This window comes from Dromiciops gliroides, chromosome 5 (assembly GCF_019393635.1).
Source record: "Dromiciops gliroides isolate mDroGli1 chromosome 5, mDroGli1.pri, whole genome shotgun sequence".
Lineage (NCBI taxonomy): Eukaryota > Metazoa > Chordata > Mammalia > Microbiotheria > Microbiotheriidae > Dromiciops > Dromiciops gliroides.
The window spans coordinates 284,591,226-284,604,561 of record NC_057865.1 but is presented as its reverse complement, the minus strand read 5'-3'; the positions used below and the strand labels follow the sequence as shown (position 1 = coordinate 284,604,561).

General features: G+C 43.3%; 1 protein-coding gene across 6 annotated transcripts in view; it reads left to right on the top strand.

Moving 5' to 3' along the window:
• SYN3 (synapsin III) overlaps positions 1–13,336 on the top strand; it is a 477,977-nt gene that overhangs the window by 117,444 nt on the left and 347,197 nt on the right. For all 6 annotated transcript variants that reach the window (XM_043965053.1, XM_043965054.1, XM_043965055.1 and 3 more), the window contains one exon: positions 2,165–2,256. In XM_043965053.1, the coding sequence (XP_043820988.1) occupies positions 2,165–2,256 (92 nt within the window). The remainder of the gene's footprint in view (positions 1–2,164; positions 2,257–13,336) is intronic.

Genomic DNA, 13,336 nt, shown 5'->3' with positions numbered 1-13,336 from the left:
GAAGGCAGTGTCTTTCCCCTTCGATCCAGCACTTCAACATTTTGGGGGAAGACTTGTATCACACTGTTATTATACTATCCCTGCAGTGTATGCATGGTTTTCCCTTCTTTAGTTTCTAAGTCTCTTACTATGTATTATTATCATTATGTCATTGTCATCATCACTGATCTTACTATTATTATTCATTATTCAAACCTGTAATTTCCTGGTATGGAATAGTAGAAACAATAGAGAAGTTAGGAGGAAAAAATAGTTGTAGGGGAAAAGATAATGAATTCTTCTTGGTCATGTTGACTTTGAGATGCTTATGGGATTACTACCATCGATAACTGGTAAATTCACCACTTATATAGTCTTAGACCACTACCAAAGACACCGAGATGTTAAGTGACCTGCCCAGGGACTCACAGCCAATACGTGGTAGGGAAAGGACCTATAGAAAGACCCAAGTCTTTCCAATTCTCAAGGCAGCTCTCTATCCACTACACCATACCACCTCTCACTATAGTTCCCCCATTGAATTTTATTGAGGATGCAACCAGAAATTTTGGAATGTTTCTAGTATGGCTTAGCAAGGATTTATTAATTATGTGCAAAGTGTTAAAGATAGATAGAAATACAAAATCAAGATAGTCTGCTATCCACACATTTATATTCCACTACGGATGGGATACAACTTGTAGGTGAATGATGGAGATGGGAACAGGGCAGTAATTGACCAAATCAGGAATGACTTCATGGAGAAGGTGGCACTGAAGACAAGCCTTGAAAAGCAAGACAAAGACCATTTGTATTTGGTGCCTCCCATGGGCCAGGCACTGTGTTAAGCTCTGGACATCAAGTGGTGAAGGTGAGGAAGAACATTTCAGACATGAGATATGAGTAATGTGCAAAGCATGGAGATAGAATGTAGACTGTTAGCATTATGGATGGAGAACCAAAAGTCAGTGTTCTGGAGGTTCTTGAAATAATACGTTCTTGAATGTTCTTGAAATAATATGCAATTAGCCTGGAAAGATAGGTTGGAATGAGATCGAAAAGGGTTTGACATGTCAACTGGAAGAGTTTGTATTTTACCCCAGAGTAACAGAGAGCCACTGAAGCTTTGTGAGCTGGAGAATAACTGGTCTGACATGTGCTTTAGAAATGTAAGTGTTGAGGCAGTTAGGTGGTGCAGTGGATAGAGCATCAGCCCTGGAGTCAGGAGGACCTGAGTTCAAAGTTGGCCTCAGACACTTACTACATGACCCTGGGCAAATTGCTTAACTCCTCCAAAAAGGAAAAAAAAAGAATTGTAAATGTTGCAGTTACAAAGACTATAAGAGGAGAATCTGAATGTAGAAAGATGTTACTGCAAAATTCAAGGCAAAATATGGGGCAAATTTGAACTAGTGTGATCATTGTGAAGGAAGAGATGGGATAGATGGGAGAGAAGTGGAAGTGGAAGTCACTAGACTTGTCAAATGACTGAATCTGTTGGGTGGAGAAAAAGGGAGAACCAAGGATGACCAAGGTTGAAAGCCAAGGTGACTGAAGGACATCCCCAACAGAAATAGGGAAGTTCAGAGAAGGAAGATACTGAGTTTTGTTGGGTCATGCTGAGTCTGAGATCCCAGCTGAAGAAATCCAGAAGAAAAATTGATCTCATAGGACTTGAGTTAGGGGAGGGATGGGAGCTAGCTATGAAACTTTGGGAATCATCTGTGTAGAGATGATAGCTGGATCCATGGGGATGAATTAGATCTGCCCCCGTTCAGATCATTAATATGGGCCTTGGGCCTGGAGCCAGGAGACAAACACTGATCCTATCTCTGCTGTTTTCTAGCTGTTTTACCATGGACAAGTATGCCTCTGTGTATCAGTTTCCTCGTCAGTAAAATGGAGACAAACCTGCACAAGCCACCCTTCAGGGGTTGTTGTGAGAAGCCTACCTCTACTCCTCACTACTTGCATGATCTTGGAAAAGTGATTTCACCCCTCTGTGCCTCAGTTTCTCCATCTGTAAAATTGGGACCATAAATCTTACACCACACAAAATTGGGGGAGAGGAAAGCTGAAAGAGTAAAAGAATGGGAGCGGTTTGTGTTATTGCTACCTGTGAGCAAAGGGTGTTCTTTACTTGTTATTTAATGAAAATGTGTTTTGTTTTTCCCTTCTTCTCTAGGCTGAATTCTCAGAGCTGAACCTGGCTGCCTATGTCACTGGAGGCTGTATGGTGGACATGCAGGTCATGAGGAACGGCACCAAAGTTGTAAGGTGAGAAGAACTCAAATGGGGAAAACCATCACCTGGGAGATTTCCAAGGAGTAAATGATACCGCTACTTCCCACAAATCAATTACACCTATTATTTACACAGAATCTCTGTCCAAGGATCTCACAGAGGTTAACTCTTCACTATCCATAGTGATAAAAAAAAAAGGGACACTGTACATAGATTATATCATCAGACTCACAAGAAGCCTCATTTTTTTTTTTTTACCAAACTTCCACCCAAGGGAGCTGTTCTAGTGATTCTATCATTTTCTATCCCAGCCCCTTGAGCAGAGCCTGGCACATAGTAGGGGCTAAATAGACATGTGTTGATGGATTGATTGTCATTTGTTCTTGAACTTTGAGAATGTGACAGAGATTTCCAACCTACCACAACCTGATAGAAGAAGAAAGAGTAGGACTACAGCATCCATTGAGGAAGTACTGTGCCTTAGAAGAGACCTGGATCTGGAGTCAGGACTAGGGCTCAACCCCACCTCTGATGCTTACTATGTGTCTGACCTTGGGCAAATCATCTGCCCTCTCTAGGCAGATGGAGGATAACGTCAGAGGGGAGAGCTCTAGCAGCAAGGGCAAACCTTCCTTCCTGAAGAAGGATTTGAGCTGAGTTTTGAAGCAAACCTTGAATTATTCATTTATTTTCCCTTCCCACACTCCTACTAAATTTCTGGTGGAAGGACCTTAGAATTGCCATAACGGATCCCACTCGTGGTATACCCACTCTAGCCCCAAATTCCATTTTCAAGGAAAAATGGAAAGAATGTTGGAATTATAGCCAGAAGGCATGGGCTTGGGTCCTTGACTGCCACTTACTAGTTATGTGACCCAGAGGAAGTTATTCCTACTCTCCGAGTCTCATTTTCCTCTTCTGCAAAATGTGTCATCTGTGTCATAAAATGTTGTGAGGGTCAGATGAAATAAGACTTTTGATGGGGTGCAGTGGTTAGAGCATTGGGTCGGAAGTCAAGAAGATCTGAGTTCAAATCTGGACATCAGACACTTACTAGCTGTGTAACCCTAGACAAGCTACTTAACTTCTGTTTGCCTCAGTTTCCTCATATGAAAAATGGGGGATAACAATAGCACATTTCCCAGAGTTGTTGGGAGGACAAAATAAAATAATAATTGCAAAGTGCTTAGGACAGTGCCTGGAACATGGTAAGCACTATATCAATGTTGGCGATGAGGATGGTGGTGGTGGTGGTGGCTGTTCTTAGCCAAGTATGGTCTCCTAGGTGCTTTCCAGATCTGGGACATTGATTCCATAGATAGTGTTGCAGACATACAGCACTGATGTTGTTCAGTTTTTTCACTTGTGTCTGATTCTTCATGACACTATTTGGGGTTTTCTTGGCAAAGATACTGAAGTAGTTTGCCATTTCCTTCTCCAGCTCATTTGATATATGAGTAAACTGAGGCAAATAGGATTAAGTGACTTGCCCAGAGTCACAAAGGTAGTAAATGTCTGAGGCTAGATTTGAAGTCAGTTCTTCCAGACTCTAAGCCAGGTGTCTTATCCACTGCTTCACCAGACTGCCCCTCATTTTACAGATAAGGAAACTGAGGCACAGAGAAGTTTAGTGACCCAAAGTCACAAAAGTAGCATGCATCATATCTCCAATCCAGCTTGCTTCTCCCTGCACCACACTTCCTCCATAGCTTTGTTTCCCTTTTCTAAAACTGTGATATTCTCAACTCCACTTTCCCATGGCTGGAATACCTCTCACAGTCTTCATTCCCTTCTCTGACACTGTTGCCCCATCCTCCTATCCTTGTCTTCATACATTTCTTTCTTTCTCCATGCCCAGCTTTGACCAACAGCCACCACCCCTCTGCTAATATCAATGCAGCCATTTCAGTTTCCATTGGAATGGATCATCCATTCAGAGCTCTCTGTTTAGTTTCTTGTCAACATGAGAAGCAAGTGAGCTGGGTGGCACAAAGGATGGTTACAGAGCCATGGTTGTATATCCATTGAGAACCAGGATTTTCTGCAGGAGGGAGGGAGATGCACCCTGAGAACACAACCAGCCAACTAGTGGCCAGACTGACCTCACATAATGCTGCTGGAATTAGGCCCTTCAAAAATTTTTTTAATCCTGGGTACAGTTTTGTTTCACTATTTGTGGCTCATGATATATGCCTAAATGATCATGGGGCTATGCAGGCCCAAAGTCATGGGTTGACCTAATGGATGATGGAAGGCAGTCTAGTCTACAGATAACCAACAAGACAATTTGACCTCCCATTCATCAGTTTCCCCATCTGTAAAATGAAGGGTTTGGACCATATGGCCTCTGGGGTCAGAAGGGACCTCAGAGACCAAGCAGTCTGACCTCTGCAGCTTCAGCCTCTGAGCTCCAAGTCTCTAATTCCCCATTGAGGCCAGCAATGCCATCTACAAAAGGCATTACCCAGAAAAACAGGAGAGACCCATCCTGAGGAGGCAGGACAATGAAACAGGCCAGGAGACAGTGATGGTGGGAAGGTGACAAGAAACTCTTCCTTACCTGTCTTCTTATTTACTTACTGATGGTACTTCAGCAATAAAGCTCTTGGCATTTAAAGACCTTAATGATCTCATTCCAGTCTCTCTGTCCAAGTTTATTTCCCATTATTCTCCCTGCAGGCAAACTAGCCTACTTGCTAATCCATCTCCCACCTCCATGCCTTAGCAGGGGAGGTGCCTCCTGCCTCTACCTCTTAGAATCTCTAGCTCAAGGACCATCCCCATCCTCTCAATTGCTAACAAGCTCCCTCACCCTTCCTCCAAAAAGATTCCTTTGTACTTCCTGTCTATGTTTTTTATTTACACAGGCACATTTTATATTTAGAATACAAAATTTTCTAAAGCAGAGCTGGCTTCATTTTTGTCTTAAATCCCCTGTGCCTAGCACAGGGCTTGGCATACAGTGGTTGCTCAATAAATGCTTATAAATGTCAAAGTCAGCACTTTTTCCTCCAGGCCATTCAAATATATCAGAACTTGGGCATTTGAATGAATGAGCCAATGAACAAATGAATTATTAAAAGAAAAAGCATTTATTAAGTGCCTACTACTTTATTACCCATATGTGGTGGGCAATAAGCTAAGTTCTGATGATACAACTCCCTCAAATCCTTCCATTCTTTTTAAAAGTAAATTTTAATTTGTATCTTTTGTTTTTATATCTTCTACATTACCCTGGATATCCTTCCTCCCCTATCCAAAGGGCCATCCTTTATAGCAAGGAATTTTTCAAAGAGAGCATTTTGTTAGGAAGGAAGGAAGGAAGGAGGGAAGGAAGGAAGGAAGGAAGAGAAAGAAAGGAAGGAAGAAAGAAAGAAAGAGAAGGAAGGAAAAAAGGAAGGAAGGAGTAAAGGAAGAAAAGGGAGGAAGGAAGGAAGGAAAGAATGAAGAAAAAGAAAGGAAGAAAGAAAGAAAGAGAAAGGAAGGAAGAAAAGGGAGGGAGGAAGAAAGAAAGGGAGGAAGGAAGGAAGAAAAAACAAAGGAAGAAGGAAAGAAAAGGAGGGAAGGAAGGAGAGAAAGAAAGAGAGAACAAAAAAAGAAAGAATGAGTAAATGAAAGAGAAAGAAAGAAAAAGAGGAGGGAGGAAGGAAGGAAGAAAAAGAAAGAAAAGTTTAAAGGTTCAGCAAAAATAACCAACACATTGAAAAAGTCTGACATGATATGTAATATTTCAAATTCATGAGTCCCCAACATTTGCAAAGAACTGGAAGGTCAGGGATAGATATGAGACAGACTACTCGTTTCTTCTTTGGAGTCAATCTTGGTCATGAATTACTTAGTGGTTGTTCTTTTATATTATGTTGTTTTAGTAATTGTGTATGTTGTTCTCCAAGGTTCTGCTTATTTTGTCTTCTTAAGACTCTAAATTCTTCCTATTTATCAGTTCTTACATGTCAGTAATATTCCATTCCATCCCATCCATGAACACAGTTGGTTTAGCCATTTTCTGATGGGATGGACATCTACTCTGTTTTCAGGTCTTTGTTACTGCTAAAACTGCTGCTATAAAGATTTTGGTGTATTTGGGACCTTGCCCCGTTTTTTGGTCATCCATCCCCTTGGAATTTATTTCTAACAATGGAATCTCTAGGTCGAGAGAGAGGGAAATTTTAGGCCCTTTCTTCATATAATTAATTCCAAATTGCTTTCCAAGAAATTTATACCACTTCACAAGAAGGTTGCATTTAAGAGGGAGACAATGAATAACAAAGAATGGTGGTCAGGAAAGGATATTTTGGTCTGGGGAGTCACAAGCGTGATGAATGGAAGGATAGAACAGTCAGATGATGTATGTTTTCCAGAAGTCGTAACATTCCATTGATGGCTGTGTCTTGAGCAAGAGGTGGAAAGGAGTAGGGGTGGCCAACATGTGTGTGGCAGCAGAGTTGATGGCAAGATGGCCAGGTTGGATGGCTGGATGAGCTATGAAACACGGAATGATCTGGCCCCAACCACATATGGTAGACTAGGTCAATTTCCATTCACTCAGTCACCAATCCAGACAGCTCAGCCCCAGGGCAAGACTTAGAAAGCTAAAAGGCTCAGCTTCCCTGGGAATTGGCATGCTTTTCAATGTAGTCACCTTGGGAATCTGGACATTTGCTGGAAAATTACTACTGCTCTTCCAGGCTCCTGTTTGGGAACCATTGACAGAGTCGGGTTACAAGCCAAGCAAGACAATTGGCCTCATTCCTTCAGAGTTGTGGCTTGGTTTTGGAGGGTATTTTCTAAACAGAAGCATAAACACCCATGTATTGGTCCCCCATCTCATTCACCCACTTGCCTCTCAGTGCCTATTTCTAAAAATTCAATCCCCCATTCAAAAGAAACACCCCCTATCAAGAAGTCTTTAAAAAAATGATACAAGCTCTGAACAAAATCCCCAAATTTCCCTCCCCACACTTCAAGATTCTGTTCATTTCATCAGTGTGGGTGGTCCCTCCACTGACCCACATCAAAAAGTTCTCTACAACTTTGAGGGTTGCAACAGTTGGATCATTCATCACGCTGAGGCCAACCCAATAATGAGCCTGACCACTCTTGGCCAGACTGGTCCTAAGAGGACAGAGAGCCCTTCACCACAGGTGCTATGTAGTGTAATATATATATATATATATATATATACACATATATATAGAGAGAGACAGAGACAGAGAGAGAGAGACACAGAGAGAGAGAGGGAGAGACAGAGAGAGAGAGACAGAGACAGACAGAGACAGAGAGACAGAGAGACACAGAGAGAGGGAGAGACATATGGGAGAGAGAGCTAGACCTGGAGTCAAAAAGACTTGGGTTTGAATCCCAACTGAATCACTTATTAGTTGTGTGACCCTGGGCAAGTCACTTAACTTTTGGGCTGTTTCCTCATCTGTAAATTAAGGGGGATTGGACTGAATGACTGAGGTTTCTTCTGGCTCTAAATCTATGCTCTTAAGACCCACACCTGAAGCCTTTCTAGTTTGGTATTATTAGATTAGATAAAGCATGCCCGCAAGCCTTCTTATTTGCTTGACATCTTTCCCAGAATGCAATTTGCTGCCTTATGGGAGGAGTTACCTAGAGACTCTATGGTTGGTCAGTTCAGCAAGCATTTATTAAGCAAGTGTCAAGAGGGGAAGTTACTTGTGGTGCAGTGGATAAAGCACCAGGCCTCGAGACAGGAAGACATCTTCCTGAGTTCAAATCCAGCCTCAGACCCATCTTAGCTGTGCAAGTCACTTCACCCTGTTTGCCTCAGTTTCCTTGTCTGTAAAGTGATCTGGAGAAGGAACTGGACAACCACTCCAGTATCTCTGCCAAGAAAATCCCAAGTGGGGTTGTGAAGAGTCAGACATAACTGAACAACAACAGCATTAACCAATTCAACACAAAATATTTTGGTTTTTATCCACAACCTTAACTGCAAAGGCCAAGGGCTAAAAGAATCAAGCAGAGTTGTGACCTATTTGCTCCTTCCTCCTCTAAGAGAGACTTCTGCCTGCTTCTAAAAATTAAATGCCCCATTCAAAGGAGAGAGGCTTGCCCCCATCAAGAAAAAAAACAAGATTTTAAATGTGATACAAGCTCTGAACAAAATCCCCAAATATCCCTACCTAAGAGTGATAGATATTGAAATGGTAACAGCTGTGAACCTGAGCTGCTGAGAGCTCACAGCTGCTCATGGTAATAGATTATTACGTGCCCTCCCTCACATCTACTACCCCACCACCACCACCACCACCACGGAGTAGCAGGACGGTTAATGCTGAGAATTGGTTGAACAGGTATGTTGGGAAAATGACCTGAGAGCTTGTGATAAAACGTCGAGAGGAGTTTGAGTTCACAGAGTTTGTTTAGCACATCCATATTGGATTTAAGTAGCTGTGTGGAAGCAGAGGGAAGTGATTGATAAATGATGTGAAGAGAGTATTAATTAGCTTTGGACCAAGCGAACAGTGGGGAGAGATGAGACACAGACTGAGATTCATGGGCTGCATGTCTGAATGTGAGTCCCTGGGCAATGTTAAGGTAGGTTTCAGGGGAAGACTCCTCCTGTCCATTCTGTTTTCAGAGGGACTGAATGCCTCTTGAGCGGTAGTTTCCTGGGGAGAGTGTGTTTTCGAGTGGAGCTGGAGGTCATAGGGCTCTGGGTCCTGGTGCCAATCTCCATGCAGTGATGGAAGTATTCAGGGAACCATGAAGCCAAGTTCTAGAACAAGGTTCTTAAGAGGTTTGTTGTTGTTTGTTTGTTTGTATGTATGATGGCCCTGGGGAAGCCTATGGACCCCTTCTCAGAGTAATGGTCTTAAATGAGTAGAATTGCTAAGGAAACCAATTATGTGGAAATACAGCTATCAAAGCGATTTTAAAACTTCACTGTTCTGGGTTAAGAAGCTCCACTAGGTCTTAGATGGCCAATATTCAGACATCCTTTCCATATGGGGAAAAGAGTGTTATGGGGAGGGACACAGAAGGGTGAGAGTGAGTGTGGGGGAATGGGTCTTCTTCATCAAGAGCTATACATGGGGATGTCTGTTGGCCCTTTATCATTCCTGGACCCTGCCAACATGGAGGTATGGAGGAGGAAGAGAGCTATAAGACTTGATGTTTGTGTATTATTTTATCTTACGCTGTCTGAGGTGCTTCATAGGCTCCTAGACCTAGAAGGGACCTCAAAGCTGGTTTGAAATAAATGTGAGAACCAAGTGGGTGCTCTCTCCACCAGTACAGCTGATAACTCATTTGCTCCTTCCCATTCAGGGCAGTTTGTTCTTTCTCTCTTTCGCTTTCTCTCTCCCCCTCCCTCCCTCCCTCCCTCCCTCCTCTTTTTCTTTTCTTTTCTTTTTTTTTGCTCGGGGCAATAAGGGTTAAGCGACTTGCCCAGGGTCACACAGCTTGTAAGTGTCAAGTGTCTGAGGCCACATTTGAACTCAGTCCTCCTGAACCCAGGGCTGGTGCTTTATCCACTGTACCACCTAGCTGCCCAAAGGGTAGTTCTTGTCCATATCCTTCCATAAGGCCTGTGAGAGGGGCCTACCCAGGGTCCCCCAGGCCTTCCTCTGGTTCCTTTGATATGATACCATATTGGGTATTTTGGAGACACCATGCATCCTAACAGGTGGACATTTGCTGGTGCTCTATCCACTGTGCCACCTAGCTGCCCCTACATTTTATTCTTAGCAGATGATGCAAGAAAATCACCCCACCATCACCACCACAAAAAAAAAAAAGTTTTAAAAATGAAAACACAGAAACCCCTTCAGGCAGAAGACATTTTATTTCTTGCCAGACATCCCTTAATCTCCGTAGACCTCAGGTTTTTCAACCATAAAATGAAGGTGTTGAATAAGGTCTCAGGGGTCCTTCCAGCTCTGAATATAATCATGATAATCATAATAGCGAGCATTTAAATAGTGCTTTTAAGGTCTGCTAAGTGCTTCACAGCAACCATGGGAGGGGGGTACTATTATTAACCCCATTTTACAGATAAGGAAACTAAGGCAGACAGAGGTGAAGTGATTCACTTGGGTTCACACAGTAGTAATTAGCTTAGGTGGGATTTAAACTTGGGTCTTCCTGACTCTGGGCCCAGTGCTCTATCCACTTCACCACCAGGCTGCCTCTTAGTCTCACCAGTCAGAGACATGGGAGCAATGGAGGAAGAGGAGAGATCATGAATGGTACTGGCTCATAAAATGGTGAAGAACTTTGGAAGGGAAGACTGAGTCTTTAGAAAGCTTGGCATGAGACCTAGTGGAATCAGATCATGCCTAGAGCATTTGACGGTGAAACGAGGAGTCACTGGGCCATCTTATTTACCCACCCCTCATTCCATTTCTTCATTTTGTTCTTTAGAGGGTTGGGCAGAAGTCACATTGCATCAGCACCCACCTTAGCCTTGGGGATGCTTTGTTTTAAATAAACAGGCAGATCCTTCTAGTTCTGTACGTCATTAGCCAGGCACTTATGAGCTCTGCCTCTACAGAGCCCGGGCACTCAGGCATTCTGGGGACCAGAGATCAGGCAAGGAGAGCTACTAAAGAAGTCCCCTACCCATCACCCATCGATTTCCTAAGAGTCCATGGTCAAATTCCTCAAAGGAAAGCTATCTGTTGTATGCATCTTGATATCCCCATCACCTAGTAGAGTGCCTTATATACAGTAGGTGCCTAATGAATGCTTGTTGGTAGTAAATTCTCCATCATTATCTGTCGAATGGGTTGACAAATAGTAAGGCCTGCCCTTTGACCAAATTTCAGCTCCCAAGATGACCTCATACCCTGTAGGGAAGAGCTTTGCCATTATTCCCCATTTGGCATTCTTCTCATCATCTTCTGACTGGTTCCCTGCCTGGCAATTTGTTTTCCATTAGTGGGACTGCATTTGGGGTCCATATGAATGGATGTCCTGCCCATCCTCTCATCTCAAGAGCCAAGGAAGAGTGTATCTGCATTCTAATGTCAGTGAACATCTGGATAATCTTGAAGCTTGAGCATTTGTTCAACACATGTGCTGGCCCAGGGCCCCCTGGCCTCTCTCTCTCCAGAGAGCCCCTGGCAGCCATCTTTCATTACCACCCTCCATGCTACTCCATTGAAAAGGCGGGGGGGGGGAGGGAGGGAGAGAGAGAGAGAGAGAGAATGTGTGTTTGTGAGAGACAGACAGACAGACAGACTCTCGGGGAAGTCAGTCTCCCAACACATGCAGCAAGAGTTTATTGGATCCCTCATCTCCTCCCTTCAGTTATCCCCAGACCCCCACACAATGGAGACAAGCCAACTATGGGGATCTGCATCACTGACTCCTTCCCAGCCTCCAGGGAAAGGGTATAGATTTTCAGTGCCTTCTCTCTACATATTTTCTAGTCACAGAAATCCTCTGCCTACCCCTGCGCCCACTGAAAACTGAGCTATCTAGGAATAAGGAAAGCCTTGGGAAGAAATGTTGAAAAAACAGTCAATCCCACTGTCATCACTGATAATGAGACCTCCTCCTGCCCCCAAACCTTCTCCTTGTTCTGGGGTCTGCCTGCACACATACTTCTACCCTCCTGATAACAGGTACCTGCCCTCTCTTAAATCTTGGGGGTCCATTCCCCATGCAGTTGTACTGCCAAAATATAATAAGGTATGTAATTAAAATGACCAAAGGAGGAAGATAAGAACGCACTTCCCTCACTTCTTCACAGAACAAGGGAAAATGGGGGTCCCCTACTGCATATAACATTGGCCACCTGTAGCATTGAACTTGGTAGATGTTCTGCTTAGTTTTCCTCAATTTAAAAATTGAGGAAATTAAAATTTATTAAACTATTTTAAAATTCTTCATAATGAGGAATAGCTCTCTAGGAGGTGAAGAGACATATTAGGAAATTAATGTGTTGTAAAAATAAAAGATCCATTTTTTTGTTTTTGTTTTTGGAGAGGCAATTGGGGTTAAGTGACTTATCCAAGGTCACACAGCTAGTGTTAAGTGTCTGAGGTCGGATTTGAACTCAGGTCCTCCTGAATCCAGGGCCGGTGCTTTATCCACTGTACCACCTAGCTGCCCCCTGCCATGTATTTTTAATGTAGAAACTGCAAATCTTGTGCTATCCTACCTGGTGCTCCATGATATTTGAATTGTTTATTTCTGGCTTAAAGCAAAAATAAAACAGTGATAAGATTATAGGACCTTAAACCGGACAAGTTCTTGGAGAACATCTCTAATGGTCCATTAACCTCATTTTGTAAATGAGGAAACTGAAGTCTGGAGAATGGATTTGAACTTGGGGTATTTGGCTTTGAGAAGAAAGACTTGGGATGGAGAAGAATCAGGACAGCTGTCACATGGGGCACACCCAAGGAATCAAGAGAGAAACTGTAAGATCTTGGACTTAGAATTGAAAGGGATTTCAGAGCCCATTCGTTCAACCAGCTCATTTTACAGATGAGGAAACTGAGGCCTGGAAGGGTTATGTGATTTGCCCAGGGTTACACAGTTAAGCGATCAAATTTGAAGCCTAGATCTTTTGATGCCAAATCCAAGTCTTTCTATAATACCATATATAAAAAGGCCACTAGGAAGTGCAGAGGATAGAGCGCCGGCAGGGCCTGTAATCAAGAAGAATCTTCTTCCCAAGTACAAATCCAGCCTCAGACGCTTCCTAGCTGTGTGACCCTGGGCAAGTCACTTCCCCCTAGTTGCCTCAGTTTCCTCAACTGTAAAGTGAGCTGGAGAAGGAAACAGCAAACTACTCCAGGATTTCTGCTAAGAAAACCCCAAATGGGGTCATGGGGAGGGGGACACAACTGAACAACAACAAATAAAATGCTGTAGACCCTTTCTCTCCACAAAAACAAACTCTAATGGGTGCCCTGAGCCACAGAGAAAGCTACCCAGGCACCACCCTGGATCACAGAGGTTTTCAAGTACAGCCAACATGGCCCGCCCTCACACTCCCTGCTCTGAGATCATCCAGTTGACAACCCAGTGCTAAGTGGGAAAGGAAGCCTTGACAGGTCCCTAATGCTAATGGAATACATTTGAAAGATGTTAAACAAATAGTGTCCTGGCAAAGCAGGCCAAGGGGAAG